Below are 16,153 nucleotides of genomic sequence, written 5' to 3'. Positions count from 1 at the left end.
ACCCCGCAACCTTCAGCACGCGCGCGCACGCCGCCGGCTGCTAACGTGCCGCCTGCGGCCACGCCACCTTCTGCGGGGGCGTCTTCTTCTGCCGCGCTTTCGCGGCGCCCGGCGGCGGAGACCAGGGTCGGGCCGGCGCGCCGGCGGACCCTAGACGACATGTTCCCGCGCCGCGCCCCGTTTGTGGAGCAGCAGCCGGAGCTGGCAGGGGCATGCCATCTGCGGGCCGGAGCTGGAGCTGGTGGCTGCGCCGCCTTCGACCGGAGTCGGCGGGCCCGCGCCCAACGTCGTGGTGCCGGAGAGCTCTCCGGAAGGAGCGCCTCAAGCGCCGGATGCGACGGCTCCCACCGGGCCGACTGCTTCGACCGCGCCGCCTCCAGCTTCGGAGCCGACGAGGAGGGAGCCGACCGGGAAGGAGCCGGCGAGGGAGGAGCCAGCGCGCTCGAAGGACGCCGACTCCCGGGCGCTGGTGAGGACGAGGGGCCCGTCGGGCCCAACTGAGGGCCTTCATGTGGCCAAGGGGGCCCGGCTGCTGCATGTGCCGTCTGCCTCTGACTCCAGCCTTGGCTCGGCTGGCACCATAGAGGCTGCGTGGCACAAGGCGGATTCTTGCGAGGTGTTCAACCGGGAGGGACAGCCTGGTGCGGCGCCCATGAAGATGGTCTTCTCCGGCTACCGGGCCAGCCTTAAGAACAAGGCCGCCGAGGCCCTTGCCCAGCTAGCAACGCTGGAGGATGCTGACAAGGTAGGTGTCTTCTTGTTTTTGCAATTTTGTTATTATCCTGGTAGCCCTCCGAGGCATGGTCCGGCTGCTTGGAGCCGGTCCGGGTTTCGTCTGGATATCTGATTGTTTCTTTCAGGCGGTTACGGAGCGACGCACCGTCTTGTACAACAAGGTGGTGACTAGCTACCACAAGGCCAAGATCGAGCGAGCCGGCTTGGCTCGCGAGCTGGAGGCTGTCAAGGGTGAGGCCTTCTCTCTTTTGACTTGCCTTTCCTGTGAGTTTCTTTTTTACTGACGGCCCATTTTTGCCGGCTTGCAGCTGAGGCCGCCCGGGTCCCGCAGCTTGAGTCGGACCTCCGAGTTGCCCGCGCTCAATGCGCCACAAGTGAGGAGGCGAACCGGGCTGCTGCCGCCAAGCTGAAGGTGGCTGACGGGGAGCTGAAACGGCTGCGCCTCCTTGAGGCTAACCATCTCAAGGAACTTGCCGCCCTCAAGAAGGAGCAGGAGGAAAAGCTGGAGGGTCTGAGCAAGCGGTTGGAGGAGGTGGAGCGGCAACGGCTTTCGCTCCAGCAAGAGGTGACCACCAAGTCCAACGAGCTGTCGGCCACCACCAAGCGGTGGTTGGAGGAACTTAGCGCGCTCGACCGCGGCTTGGCGGGTGAGTCTTTTGTCTTATGCCTTCCCCTTTGCCGGCTTTCGGGCGTCGGCTGCCGGCTTAGGTTGGCAGCCGGCAGCAGAAACTTGATTTTTTCGATATCTCCATCTTCGGGCTGGGGGCAGTCGGTTCTTGCCGGCTGTCGCCAGGCTCTTTTTTTTTTTTTTTTTTTTTTTTTGCTTCGAAATCTCCATCTTCGGGCTGGGGGCAGTCGGTTCTTGCCGGCTGCCGCCTGGCTTACTTTAGAGCTTCAGAATCTCCATCTTCAGGCTGGGGGCAGTCGGATCTTGCCGGCTGCCGCCAGGCTTACTTTAGGACTTCGAAAATTTGCACTTTTCAGCTTATTTCGGCTTTGATGGCTTCTGACATGCTTTTCTTCTATGCAGCGGCCTTCCCTGAGGCGCAGGAGGAGGCGTTAGCGGCTGTTGGCAGGGCGCGGGAGGATCGCCGGCAGGCCACTGGGGAGCAGAGCTCCGACTGCTTCACCATGGACGACTATCTGGCGTCCATCGCCGCCCGCGTGGAGCCGGTCACCAAGCTTGGCTGGGAGCTGCGGAAGGCGGCGGAGGAGCTGATCCGACTGCTGTGGCCGACGGAGACGCTGCCGGAAGATCTCTCCAAACTCATCGCTTGGCTGGACAGGGCTCCCGACCGCTTCTTGGACTGGAAGGAGTCGGCCACGCGCGCCGGAGCCGATATGGCGCTATCTTTTGTGCTCTCCTGGTATAACGAGGTTAGCCTCGACCAGTTGGAGTTCCGGCGCGCCGACGTGGAGGACAAGCTCCCGGCGGAGAACAAGACTGCTCGGCTTGCCCGCGCCTGCGCCATTGCCGACTTCGTCGACAAGTCCATCTTCATCGCGGACCCAAATCCGCCGTCTGACGACGAGGAGGAGGAGGCTGAGGACGAAGAGGCGGACGACGTGCCCGAGGATGACCCGGCAGCCGGCTCTGCTGATGCTCCTCCGGCTGGTCCTGGTCCAGCCGGTGCTTAGCTTCTACCTGTCTTTCAATTGTTGCTTTTGCCAAGACAATTCGTTAAATCCCCGGGATGCCGGGTGCATATGTAAGACAATATTATCGCCCTTTAATTATGTCACACTTTAATGTGTTTGTTAATCATTTTGCGTGCCGAGTTGCTTTCTTTCGACTCGTTCGCTTTTTCCCATCCGCCCCACTCTTTGGCTGTGCCCTTGCCGGTCGTACGTCCGACTTGCGATCCGTCGCCGGATCAAGAGCGGGCCGCTGGGTGAGGCCGACAGTATTTCAGTCGACCGAGCTGAATTCGGCAATCCGGCACTTTTATGAAAAGTTGCAAGTCAACTCGCTTTTACTCTTTCCCTTAGTCGTTTTTCGCGTGCCGGCTCCCTAGGCCTTACTCCCGCCAGCCGGACAGCCGGGTTGCGGTCTGTAGCTGGATCAGAAGCCGGCTGTCGGAAACCGGATCACGTTACTGAGCCGACCGCGTGAGAGGGTTCAAGCCAATTGGCGAAACAAGGTAAAGTACGCGAAAAACTTGTCGGAAACGGCGCTCTTGGCGCAAGCTTTTTCATAACTCACAAAAGGGATACAAGGGATACATACATTCCTGCTCTCATGTGTAAAATGGGCGGAGTAACCTGACATTCCAGGGACGTTTAGTCTCCTCGTCAGCCTTGTCCGGCTTGTTTTCTCTAGCCTCTTGGGCATCTATGAGATAGTAGGAATCATTGCCTACCGCCTTGCTCACGATGAAGGGACCCTCCCATGGGGATGATAGTTTATGCTGTCCGGCTGTCCTCTGGATCAGCCGGAGCACTAGGTCTCCTTCTCGGAATGCTAAGGGCTGGACCTTCCGGCTGTGATAGCGTCGGAGGCTTTGCTGGTAGATGGTAGATCTAGACTCAGCCAGCAGCCGGGCCTCTTCGACCAGGTCAACTCCATCTTCGCGAGCTTCTTTGGCTTCGGCTTCTGTGTAGAGCTTGATCCTTGGCGCGTCGTGCTCGATATCAGTCGGCAGGACGGCTTCGGCCCCGTATACGAGGAAAAATGGTGTGAAGCCGACTGAGCGGTTTGTCGTTGTGCGTAGGCTCCATAGCACATTGGGCAGTTCTTCAATCCAGCAGCCGGCTGCTCGCTCGAGCGGCTCCACCAGCCGGGGCCGGATGCCGGCTAGTACTAAGCCGTTAGCCTTTTCCACTTGTCCGTTGGACTCTGGGTGTGCCACAGAAGATAGGGCCATCCGGATCCCCATTTCCCCGCAATAGCGAGAGAAGATGCCTTGGGAGAAGTTGGTGCCGTTGTCGGTGATGATGGTGTGGGGGTAGCCGAATCTCACAATGATTTCCTTGAGGAATGTGACGGCTGTGGACCCGTCCAGTTTCTTGATTGGCTTGGCTTCGATCCACTTGGTGAATTTGTCAATCATCACCAAGAGATGTGTCATGCCGCCTCGCGCTGTTCTGAATGGGCCTACCATATCCAAGCCCCATACGGCAAATGGCCATGTGATGGGGATGGTTTTCAAGGCGGAAGCCGGCTGGTGTCTCTGCTTTGCGAAGCGCTGACAGCCGTTGCACTTCTTCACCAACTCTTCTGCGTCTCTGAGCGCAGTCGGCCAGTAAAAACCGTGCCGGAAGGCTTTGGCCACTATGGCTCTGGATGAGGCGTGATGTCCGCACTCTCCTTGATGGATTTCCCGTACGAGTTCAATCCCTTCAGCCGGCTCGACGCACCGCTGGAACACCCCACTTACGCTGCGTTTGTACAGCTGGTGGTTGATGATGGTATAGGCCTTGGCCCTTCTCTCAATCTGCCTGGCCTGGACTCTATCATCAGGCAGCACACCGTCGGTGAGGTAGGAGAGGAATTCTTGTGCCCATGAAGGTACGCATCTTATCTCGAATACGCTAATTAACCAACAGGGCCTCCTGCGTGGGAGCTTCCGGCTTCGACTGCATGGTCGCCGGGTTCGGCTTGCTAGCCGGCGGGTTCGGCTTGCTAGCCCCCGAGTTTGGCAATGAAGCCCCCGGGTTGGACTGAGAAGTCCCCGGGTTCGGCATGCTAGCCGGCGGGTTTGGCTTGTTAGCCCCCGACTTGGGCGATGAAGCCCCCGGGTTCGGCTGAGCAGCCCCCGGGTCAGCCGGCACGAATATTGAATCCGAGTCCGGTGACGGTATGATGGACGGCTTCTTGAGAACCGCCAAGGCGACACCCGGCGGAATAGCTTGCCGGGTTGAGCCGATCTTGGACAAGGCATCAGCCGCCTCGTTGTTTGCTCGTGGCACGTGGTGGAATTCGCAGCCGTCGAAGAAGCCAGATAACTGCTGGACATGGAAGCGGTATGAGGCCATGTTGGCGTCCTTCGCGTCCCAGTCGCCAGATGCTTGCTGTATAACCAAGTCGGAGTCGCCGAAGCAGAGTATGCGACGCACGCCAATCTCCTTGGCCAGCTTCAGCCCATGAATGAGCGCTTCATACTCCGCCACATTGTTGGATGCGGCGAAGTGGATCTGCAGGACGTAGTCCAGCCGGTCTCCCTTGGGAGAGGTGATGACAATGCCGGCTCCCAGGCCATTGCGCATCTTCGAGCCGTCGAAGTGCATCTTCCAGTGTGTGGAATCCGGCACAGGCGGCAGGTACTGCATCTCAGCCCAGTCGACGAAGAAGTCAGCTAGGATCTGCGACTTGATGGCTGTGCGTGGCTCGTAGAGGATGGTGTGGGCGGCTAGCTCCAGGGCCCACTTGGCAACCCGGCCGTTGGCATCCTTGCTGCCGATGATTTCCGCCAAAGGCGCTGTGGCAACCACCCTGATGGGGTGCTCTTGGAAGTAGTGCTTCAGCTTCTTGGCCGCCATGTAGACGCCGTAGGTGACCTTCTGGTAGTGGGGGTAGTTTTGCTTCGACTGGGAGAGCACTTCGCTAAGGTAGTAAACTGGGCGTTGGACCAGCTGCTCCCGGCCGGCTTCTTTGCGCTCCACCACCAGGACAACGCTAACCACTCGGTTGGTGGCTGCGATGTACAACAGCATCGGTTCCATTGAAGCCGGCGTTGCAAGGATTGGCGCGGTTGAGAGCACGCGCTTCAAGTCACGGAAAGCTTCATCCGCCTGCGGTGACCAGACGAATTTGTCCGCCTTCTTCATCAATTGATACAGGGGCAGTGCCTTCTCCCCCAGCCGGCTGACGAAGCGGCTCAAGGAAGCCAGGCAGCCAGCAAACTTCTGGACGTCCTTGAGGCACTGCGGCAGTTCCATCTTCTCCAGGGCACTGATCTTGTCCGGGTTGGCTTCGATCCCTCGCTGAGAGACGAGGTAGCCAAGGAGCTGGCCAGACGGCACGCCGAATGTGCACTTGGCCGGGTTGAGCTTCATCCGGAATCTTCTCAGATTGGTGAAGGTTTCTCTCAGGTCATCAAGGAGGGTAGTCGTCTCCTTGGTCTTTACAACGACATCATCCACATATGCGTGAACGTTTCTGCCGATTTGATCCTGCAAGCATTTTTGCATGCACCTTTGGTAGGTGGCGCCTGCATTTTTCAAGCCGAACGGCATAGTCGTGTAGCAGTAAGCCCCATACGGGGTAATGAACGAAGTCTTTATTTGATCATCCGGATTCAAAGGAATCTGGTGGTAGCCTGAATAGGCATCTAGGAAAGACAACAGTTCACAGCCGGCAGTCGAGTCTATGACTTGATCTATGCGCGGCAGGGGAAAGGGATCCTTTGGGCACGCCTTGTTCAGGCTGGTGTAGTCGATACACATGCGCCAGGAGCCGTTCTTCTTCAAAACCAGGACCGGGTTCGCCAACCAGTCCGGGTGCAGCACTTCCATGATGAAGCCGGCAGCTAGGAGCCGGGCGATTTCTTCACCGATGGCCTTCCTTCGTTCTTCGGTGAAGCGCCTGAGAGGCTGCTTCACCGGCTTGGCTTCAGGCCGGACGTGGAGGTGGTGCTCAGCCAACTCCCTCGGCACACCCGGCATGTCTCTTGGAGTCCATGCGAAGATGTCCCGATTCTCACGGAGGAAGCTGGTGAGCTCGCTTTCCTATTTCTTGTTCAAGCCGGCACCGATGGTGACGAACTTGTCCGGCTGCGCCGGGTCCAGCAAGATTTTCTTGGTGTTGTCGGCCGGCTGGAAGTGAGTCGTCCCAGCCGGGTTGCCCGCAGCCGGCATGTCTGTCTGCGCGGCTTTGGCGAGGGCGACGACGTCGTGGATGAGCTGCTTCTCGGTGGCGATGACCAACGTCTGGGCCATCTTGGAGCTCTGCGTGGCGCAGTCCATGGAGCGGCGATAGTCGCCGGCTACGGTAATGACCCCCTTGGGGCCAGGCAGCTTCATCTTCAGGTACCCATAGTGGGGCACCGCCATGAACTTGGTCAGGGCCGGCCTGCCCAGGAGCGCGTGGTAGGGACTCACGAGGTCCACCACCTCGAACTCGATTCTCTCTGTGCGGAAGTGGTCCGGCTTCCCGAACATCACCTCCAGCGTGATCCGGCCGATCGGCTGGCAGCAATGGCCTGGCACGATGCCATGGAAGACGGTGGGGGTGGGGCGCAACTCGGCCTCCTGGATGCCCAGCTTGCGGGCGGTGTCGCGGTAGAGGATGTTGATGCTGCTGCCGCCGTCGATGAGGACGCGCGAAAAACGCACGCTGCGCCGGGTTGTGCCGATGGTGGGGTCGAGGACCATGGCGTAGCTGCCCGGCTTTGGCAGGACAGCCGGTGTGTCACGGCGATCAAAAGTGATGGCCTGCTCTGACCAGTTTAGGTACTGGGGGACCGGCGGTATGACCGCGTTGACCTCGAGGGAACGGCGCTCTTGGCTCGTCCTGTCCTCGGGCTCGGAGGTGAAGATGATGTAGGTGGCGTCTTCGGCCAGATATCGGCCGCCATGGTGCACTTGGTTAGCCTCGTGGTGCTCGAGGTTGGCGTTCTCTGCGCCGGCTTGGCCACCCGGCCCGCCGGCTGGTGGAGGCGGGGGTGGAGGCGGTAGAGGTTCACCGCTTGTCAGCCGCTTCATGAAGTGGCAGTCGCGGGTGGTGTGGTTGGAGGGGTTCTTGCCGCTGTGGTACTTGCACGGCGAGTCGAGCATTTGCTCAAAGGTGTACTTCGGCTTCCACTGCCGGTCTTGCTTCTGGCGGCGGCTGCCGCCTGCCGCGTTGTCTGCCACGGCGGCTACGTGGGCGGAGCCGTACCGGCGGTCCGGCTGGTCGCTGTGACGCTTGCCGCGGTAGTTATCCCGCCGGCTGCCATGAGAGGGGCCGTCTGCCGGCTTGTGCTCAGCCGACTTGTGGTGGTCCCGCTTGGAGGGAGCCGGTGTTGGGTCAACCGGCGCCTTGCCGGCTTCTTCAGCCAGCGCGTACTTGTCCGCGATGGCCATCAAGGCGGCCATCGACTTGGGGTCACTACGGCGCAGCTTGTGCCGCAGCATGGTGTTTGGCCGGCAGCCTCCCATGAAGAAGCTGATGGCCTGGATCTCGTGCACGCCCTCGCAGGAGTTGCGCATCTCGCACCAGCGCGTCAGGTACGCGCGATCCGTCTCGTCCGGGCCCTGCTTGCACATCTCAAGCTGCTGAGGGCGACCCGGCCGGCGGTAGGTGCCGGTGAAGTTGCTGACGAAGGCCTCTTCGAAGTCCAGCCAGCCGTTAATGCTGCCGGCTGGCAGGTTATTGAGCCAGGTGCGGGCGGAGCCGACCAACATCAGGGGGGAGTAGCGCACGGCCCAGCGCTTGTTGCCTTTGGCGATGCCGACTGCGGTGGAGTAGTCCTGCAGCCAGTCCTCCGGCTTGGCTGTGCCGTCGTACTTGGGGGTGTCGCGGGGGAGCGTGAAGCCTTCGAGCGTGGGCTCGTTGGCGATGCGGGGCCCGAAGCACTTTAGGCCGGCTGGAGCTTCTTCTTCCGCTATGCGGGATTCGACCAGCCGGTCGAGGCGATCTCGGGCGTCGGCGGGCTCGATGCGCGGGCCCAGCCGGGAATGTGCCGGCTGGCGCGCTCCACTTGCTTCTGGAGCCGGCCGGTGATGACGGCGGGGCCCGGAGTCTTGCTCCTGGTTCCGGCTTGGAGGGGGCCGGCTGCGGCTGCTGCCGCTCGGCTGGTGGCTTGGCCGGCCCGAGCTGTGCGTGGCCCGGGAGTCATGGCGCCGGCTTGGTGTTGGGGAGGCGGACTCGGCCGTGTCCCTGGCGCCTTCCCCGTCGTTGCTCGCAGCTCCACGAGCGTGAGAAGCTCGGGGGCATTGACATACCCGGGGTCGGCGATCTGCCCGTTGGCTGCGTGCGGCTCGATCACCCGCTTGGTCTGGCGGCGTAACTCTTCGCCTTCAAGGCGGTTCATCTCTTCTGCGGCGGCTTCTGCCGCGCGCATGTTCTTGTCGGGGGTGTTGTAGACGGGCAGCTCTGCGGACAGAGCCGGCGGAGGAGCGCCGTCGCGGGCGATCTCGGCGCCAAGGTCGCGGCCTCTGCGGCGGACGTGACCGGCTCGGCTTGGCTCGTCGCCGCCTGGAGTGAGGCCGTGGGCGCGGTTGTACTCGCGCTGGGTGATCTCCATCTGGCACTTAGCAGCAGCCAGTTCTTCGGTTTGCTTGAGGAGGAGCTAGCGATGCGCCTCCAGGTCCGCCTCGATGGCGGCGGGATCTCCGCCAGGCGTGAGCGGCGTGCTCAGCTTTGCCCGGACTTCGTCCAGCCGGGACGGTGGTGGTGGCGCCTTCGGGCCCGAGCCGGAGGCGTTGGGGTCGATGTTGCGCTCCAGGTCGGGGCCGCGCATGCGCGGGTTCTTGGTGGGGAGCTCGTCGCCAGCCATCATGACTTGCACGACGGCGGGGCTGGCGGAAGCGCTGCTGCCGGCTCGCGGAGGAGGGCTAGCGCAGCGCAGCACCTGCCGCGGGTAGCGCGGCGGTGCGACGGTGGCGACGTAGACGTCGAAGCCGCCGAAGGAGATGACGCTGCCGCCGGCTGGGAAGGGCCGGTCAGCGAAGCAGCCAGCGTTGTCGCTGACGCAGTTGAGGGAGCCGAATCTCCAGATCAAGCCTGAAGCGACTCGCTCGCCGGTGGTGATGGTGAGGCCCGTCCGGATGAAGACACCGGCCGAGGATGCTGAAGGCCCCACGGTGGGCGCCAAATGTCGTGGTGTCGTCACGGCATATGCCATAGGGTGGCTAATCGAAGTGGTTCCTGAGGGATCTCACGGCGGTATCCGGATGCGGGTATGGGCACGAGCGACACGGCGACGTACCCAGGTTCGAGGCCCTCCGATGGAGGTAAAACCTCTACTCCTGCTATGAGTGTATATGATGATCACACGATACAATGGTGCTCCTAGAGCTGTGTCCGGCTGCTCCTGAGAGGCTAAGGGAGACGATGGTCTCTCTCACAGGGCAGCTCTGTAGGTGGGTGAAAGCAATAAATGATCGATCCCCTGCACGAGAGGGGGTAGTGCGGCTTATATAGGCACCGGCACTTTACATATAAGACCCTATAGTTTACTGGCCGGCTTGGCCGGCTCCGGCTTCCGCTCCTTCCCGAGGCGGTGACGTCAGGAGTGGTTGAGGCATCGTGGCCTGTCCCATCCGGCTGCCACGGTCAGCGGTATGGAGAGGAGGTGTCCCTGTCTCCGTCAGCCACTGTAGCCAGTACGGATCGTCGTAAGCCACGACGGCCTGTCCGGCGCGTGGCACTATTGCTCCACGGCTCCCGCGCTTTACGGAAGATGGAGTCAGCGTGGACTTGGGGCACCCGGATCACCAACCCGGTTCCTTCCAGTGCAAGACTCGCCAGCCTCGAGTCGGTCTGAGGTACAAACCCCAGTCGGATATGGCTTGTAGAAGCCGGCCCAGCTACAGCATTGGTGGCCGCAGCCAGGCCGACTAGGACCTAGAGCCAACCGGCTTCCGGACCAGCCGGCCACGGTGCCAGCCGGCCTTTGCCGCGAGCCGGCCGGTGGCCAGCCGGCTGCTCCACGTCCATTGCCCTATCCGGGGTCTTCCCCCCGACAATCGGGGCGCGGTTGAAGTTGTTGTTGTTGTGGTTGCTGTTGTTGTTGTTGTGGCCTCCTGGCCTGGGGTGTCCAGTGTTGGAGTTGTTGTGGTTGCCGGGGGCTCTCATCGGGGCGCGGTTGAAGTTGTTGTTGTTGTTGTTGTGGTTGCTGTTGTTGTTGTTGTGGCCTCTTGGCCTGGGGTGTCCTCCACTCCGGTTCTAAAAACCCGGACGTGACATCGGTGCATTGGGCTTGCTGTTCCTGGGGTTGAATCCTCCGCTTGAGCTGGGGCGATACCTTGGGGTATTGCTGGGCCCACTCTGATTCATCATGCGGCGCTTGCGGTTCTCGTTGGCTTGATGCAGTTTGCCCTCCATCTGGATGGCGGAATCCACCAGGGCTTCGAGGTCGGCAAAGGGGATGTTGACCAACACAGTCTGCATCTCATCATGCAGTCCATTCAGGAACCTTTCCTTTCTCTTCTCAGTGGTGTCGGTCTCATCCGTGGCGTACCTTGACAGAGTAAGAAATCTGTCGCGGTACTCTACCACGGACATTCTGCCTTGCTTGAGTTCCCGGAACTCATCCCTCATCTTCTTTATCAGACCCGGGGGCACGTGATACTTGCTGAACTTGAGCTTGAAGTCTGCCCAAGTCATCACTTGTCCTGCATTCATGGCACGGGTGCTGGTCCACCAAGCTCGTGCAGGTCCCGCCAAATAGTGGATGGCGAACAGTACTTTTTCTGCGGCTTCTACTCCCGCAACTTCTAAGTTATTCTCCATGGTCTGGAGCCAGTCATCCGCATCTAGCGGCTCTTCAGTCTTGCTGAACATAGGTGGGTTGGTGTTCTGAAAGTTCTTTAGTTTTGACCCAGGGTGGTCATGGTTTCCGTGGCCTTGGTTGTTCTGAGCTATCTGTTGTAGTGATGCGATATTGGCTTGACGTTCCGCTCTTTCAGCCTCTCTATCGGCCATCATCATTTGCAACATCTGCATCATTGCATCTTGATTGGTGCTGCGGGTTGGAGGGGCCATCTGAACATGGAGATAGATCATGAGATAAGGGGGAATTTTCTATGGCTTGTTTTGGGGGTAAAGTTAAAAATTGTTACACTTGAAAACTTGACATGATGAAAATTAAACACACATTCATTCATTCATTCATTCAAAGTAACATTACAAACTAGCACCCAATGGTTTTAAGAACCATTCATCATTCTACGATACAAGGGACCGATACAACTCACATCTACGCAAGTGAACAAGTGAGACTACTCTTCATCAACATCTATCGGAGTGAGAGCATGCACTCCAGCTTCCAGGTGCTCATAGCCATCCACATAGGGGTGGAAGGCCAGGTCTTCTTCTTCTTCGTAGTCATCGTCATTGCTCACATAGGAGTATCCATCTCCCTGGATGTCTTCTCCTTCTCCTTCTCCTTCCAGGTCCTTCAGTTGGTTTTCCTGGGCTTTGACAGTCTCCTTCAGTGAGGCTATCTTTGCTCGGAGGCGAGCGATGGTGTAGTCCTTCTTTGCATTCTGGCGGCGAAGAGTCTTGCGCTCCTTGGCAAGGGTCTTGATGGTCTCGGCTTGTTGAGCCTGCTGGAGGTGGGTGTAGTTGGCGTAGGCGCGGGAGTGGTCCAGCTCCTTGCGGGTCTCCCACAGCATGAAGTCAAGGTGCTCCACATGGTACTTCACCTCGGGGTGAGGTGACAGATCCATCGGTGCTCCCATGGAGTCATGCCTTGCGAGGTAGGAGTAGCGGCTTCCAATGATCCGGGGCAATTCTTGCCCGCACAGACAGGCGAGTGCTTCCTGCAGACCACGAGCGAGTCCATCCATCCAGTTGCTTTCCCTGAAGGAGAAGAGGATCCTCTCAGAAGTAGGAGGCTCCATCTTGCCCCTCAGATCAGCGGTGATGACCCACTGAAGTTCCCCTCCAGATTGGTCGTTGACCTCGACCCCGTGGAACTCAGGGTGAGGGCGTCCAAGGAACTCCGATAGGGCAGTTAAGTCCTTTACGAAGATCAGCCTCCCGCCATTCCCCAACTGGTAAAACTTGGTGTTGGCGACTTGCTCCATCTGAAAGTGAAATGGATGAGTAAGTTAGAGAAGTGAGCAAGTGTGTCAAAATTTTAGGTATATTCTTAAGAAGGGTAGAGCATGAATTTCTCTTTTGGAAAAGATCTCAAGGGTAAGAGTGTGAATAGGTTTTCCAAGATATTCACTTTATTTTGTTTTTGAAACTAAATTTGTCAGACGTCCATTCTAACTAGGGTCTCTTAAGGTCAAACAATGGCTCTGATACCAACTTGTCAACACCCGGATTTTTAAGTCCAGATGCCTATTATGTCATACATCGCAATCCCAGGAAGATTGTTTTTGCGAGACATAACAGTTGATATCATATAGTCATCATTCATTACAAACCATAGTCTTCTTACAACAACGGATCACATGATCCATACTTACAATAATAGTTGATCTAATGATCAACAACACAACACATAGCGGAAGCGAAGTAGTAGTAGTCCATCTAATCCACAAGCAATGCTTGACGTTAGGAGATGATCCTAATTATCGTAGACGTCCTGCTGTCCATCGTCCTGATACTGCTGCTCCTCTTCATAGTCTGGCCATTGGAATAGCCAGGGACACAGCCGTCAGTATTTTAAAGTACTCGCAAACTAATACTAATGTAAGTACTATCAATTTTAGTATGGGGTGCTAAGCTAGAGTTTTATTTGCGTTAAGCCAATTTTATTTCATAAACCTTATACAAGTAAGACTCCTTATTTGCCTAACTTAACTCAAGTGGGAACATTAATTTCATTCCCACAACCATGTTGTGTTCAAGTCAAAATCATCATTCACTTCGCCATTCATTTTAGAAACATCTGACAACGGTACAGTATGGCATTTCCAATCGTCCGTAACCGTGGACACGGCTATTCGAATAGTTTTACACTCTGCAGAGGCTGCACACTTGTGCCACAACTTTTGATTACATCCGTCAGGGATAACCCTGAATAATCATAACTCAATATGCGGATCATCAACCATAACATTTAACTTATAAACTCTAGTATAGGCACCTCTCCCCATGAGCTTGGCCTCCCGGTGATAGCCAACTGTTATCCCGGGAACTGCACAGGGCTTGGGTCGTACATTCACCTCATTTCACGTCATTTCACTTTCAACGGAGGCAACCTCGGCATAACCTCTATGACGCTTGTTTAGAGGGAACCCATACTAAAATACATAAGGTTCTAGTTAAGCCTTACCCATAATCAGGTATTGCGGAGTTACTCCAAATTGGAATGGTATCGCATCCAAACCCAATCATCATTTTTTGTCAAAGTCACCAAGTCATCATATTGAAATTCAAAATCTTTCAATGGAATGACTCATTATTCCAAGGTTTTCAAATTCATTGGTTTTCACATGTTCCCATCTAAAGTAGTCATTTTTAGTTTAGCACTAGCAACTAGTCATGAGGGGTGCTAATCTAACTTGTATTTCTCTAGGCTACTTTTGATGTTCTTGTAACATTCTAATACTTAAACCAAAGTTAACGATAAAGTAGGTGATGTCTACTTCCCCCTCCTTTTCCTGTAGACAGTGTTGGGCCTCCAAGAGCAGAGGTTTGTAGGACAGCAGCAAGTTTTCCCTTAAGTGGATCACCCAAGGTTTATCGAACTCAGGGAGGAAGAGGTCAAAGATATCCCTCTCATGCAACCCTGCAACCACAAAGCAAGAAGTCTCTTGTGTCCCCAACACACCTAATAGGTGCACTAGTTCGGCGAAGAGATAGTGAAATACAGGTGGTATGAATATATATGAGCAGTAGCAACGGTGCCGTAAAAATAGCTTGGCCGGGCGTGTAGTTGATGGTGGTAGTATTGCAAAGAGTAGTAACACAAAGAAAACAAGAAACAAGCAGCGATAGCAGTATTTAGGAACAAGGCCTAGGGATTACACTTTCACTAGTGGACACTCTCAACATTGATCACATAACAGAATAGATAAATGCATACTCTACACTCTTGTTGGATGATGAACGCATTGCGTAGGATTACACGAACCCTCAATGCCGGAGTTAACAAGCTCCACAATTTGTTCATATTTAAGTAACCTTATAGTGTAAGATAGATCAATACAACTAAACCAAGTACTAACATAGCATGCGCACTGTCACCTTCATGCATATGTAGGAGGAATAGATCACATCAATATTATCATAGCAATAGTTAACTTCATAATCTACAGGAGATCATGATCATAGCATAAACCAAGTACTAACACGGATGCACACACTGTCACCATTACATCGTGCAGGAGGAATAGAACTACTTTAATAACTTTGCTAGAGTAGCACATAGATAAATTGTGATACAAACTCATATGAATCTCAATCATGTAAAGCAGCTCATGAGATTATTGTATTGAGGTACATAGGAGAGAGATGAACCACATAGCTACAGCGGAGCCCTCAGCCTCGGGGGTGGATTACTCCCTCCTCATCATGGAGGCAGCGATGGCGGTGAAGATGGCGGTGAAGACGGCGGTGGAGATGGCTCCGGGGGCAATTCCCCGTCCCGGCAGGGTGCCGAAACAGAGTTCTGTCCCCCGAATTGGAGTTTCGCGATGGCGGCGGCGCCCCTGGAGTCTTTCTGGAGTTTCGTCAAGCGGTGTCGAAGTTTTAGGTCACGACGGCTTAAATAGGCGAAGAATCGGAGTCGGAGGGGCCACGGGCTGCCCAAACCATAGGGGGGCGCCCCCCCCCCCTGGCCGCGCCGGGGTGTGGTTTGGTGGCCTTGTCCCCCTTCTCTGGCGGTTCTCGTGTGTTCTGGATGCTTCCGGTGAAAATAGGAACTTGGGCGTTGATTTCGTCCGATTCCGAGAATATTTCGTTACTAGGATTTCTGAAACCAAAAACAGCAGAAAACAGCAACTGGCCTCTCGGCATCTCGTCAATAGGTTAGTTCCGGAAAACGCATAAAAATGATATAAAGTGTGAACAAAACATGTTGGTATTGTCATAAAACAAGCATGGAACATCGGAAATTATAGATACGTTGGAGACGTATCAGCATCCCCAAGCTTAGTTCCTACTCGTCCTCGAGTAGGTAAACGATAAAAGATAATTTCTGAGGTGACATGCTACCAACATAATCTTAATCATACCATTGTAAAGCATATGAGATGAATGCAGCGATTCGAAACAATGTAAATGCAATGAGTAAACAATTGAATCATATAGCAAAGACTTTTCATGAATAGTACTTTCGAGACAAGCATCAATAAGTCTTGCATAAGAGTTACTCATAAAGCAATAAATTCATAGTAGAGACATTGAAGCAACACAATGGAAGATTAAGTTTCAGCGGTTGCTTTCAACTTGTAACATGTATATCTCATGGATAGTTGTCAATGCAGAGCAATATAACAAATGCAATAAGCAAGTATATAAGAATCAATGCACAGTTCACACAAATGTTTGCTTCTTGAGGTGGAGAAAGATAGGTGAACTGACTCAACAATAAAAGTAAAAGAATGGTCCTTCAAAGAGGAAAGCATCGATTGCTATATTTGTGCTAGAGCTTTTATTTTGAAAACATGAAACAATTTTGTCAACGGTAGTAATAAAGCATATGTATCATGTAAATTATATCTTACAAGTTGCAAGCCTCATGCATAGTATACTAATAGTGCCCGCACCTTGTCCTAATTAGCTTGGACTACCGGATCATCACAATGCACATGTTTTAACCAAGTGTCACAAAGGGGTACCTCTATGCCGCCTGTACAAAGGTCTAAGGAGAAA

The 16,153-nt window shown here is 55.6% G+C and overlaps 1 protein-coding gene across 1 annotated transcript; it reads left to right on the top strand.

Annotated features, from left to right (window-relative positions):
* Window positions 1-307: 307 nt before the first annotated feature.
* On the top strand, window positions 308-11,588 carry LOC139832662 (uncharacterized). Its single transcript, XM_071822474.1, has 3 exons — window positions 308-966; window positions 1,044-1,382; window positions 11,515-11,588. The coding sequence occupies exons 1-3, from the start codon at window positions 801-803 to the stop codon at window positions 11,586-11,588; spliced, it is 579 nt and encodes a 192-aa protein (XP_071678575.1). The 5' UTR covers window positions 308-800.
* Window positions 11,589-16,153: the final 4,565 nt, after the last annotated feature.

This window comes from Lolium perenne, chromosome 6, assembly GCF_019359855.2.
Source record: "Lolium perenne isolate Kyuss_39 chromosome 6, Kyuss_2.0, whole genome shotgun sequence".
Taxonomy (NCBI): domain Eukaryota; kingdom Viridiplantae; phylum Streptophyta; class Magnoliopsida; order Poales; family Poaceae; genus Lolium; species Lolium perenne.
Note: the sequence above shows the minus strand (reverse complement) of the source record. Positions and strands in the feature narration are given on the sequence as shown.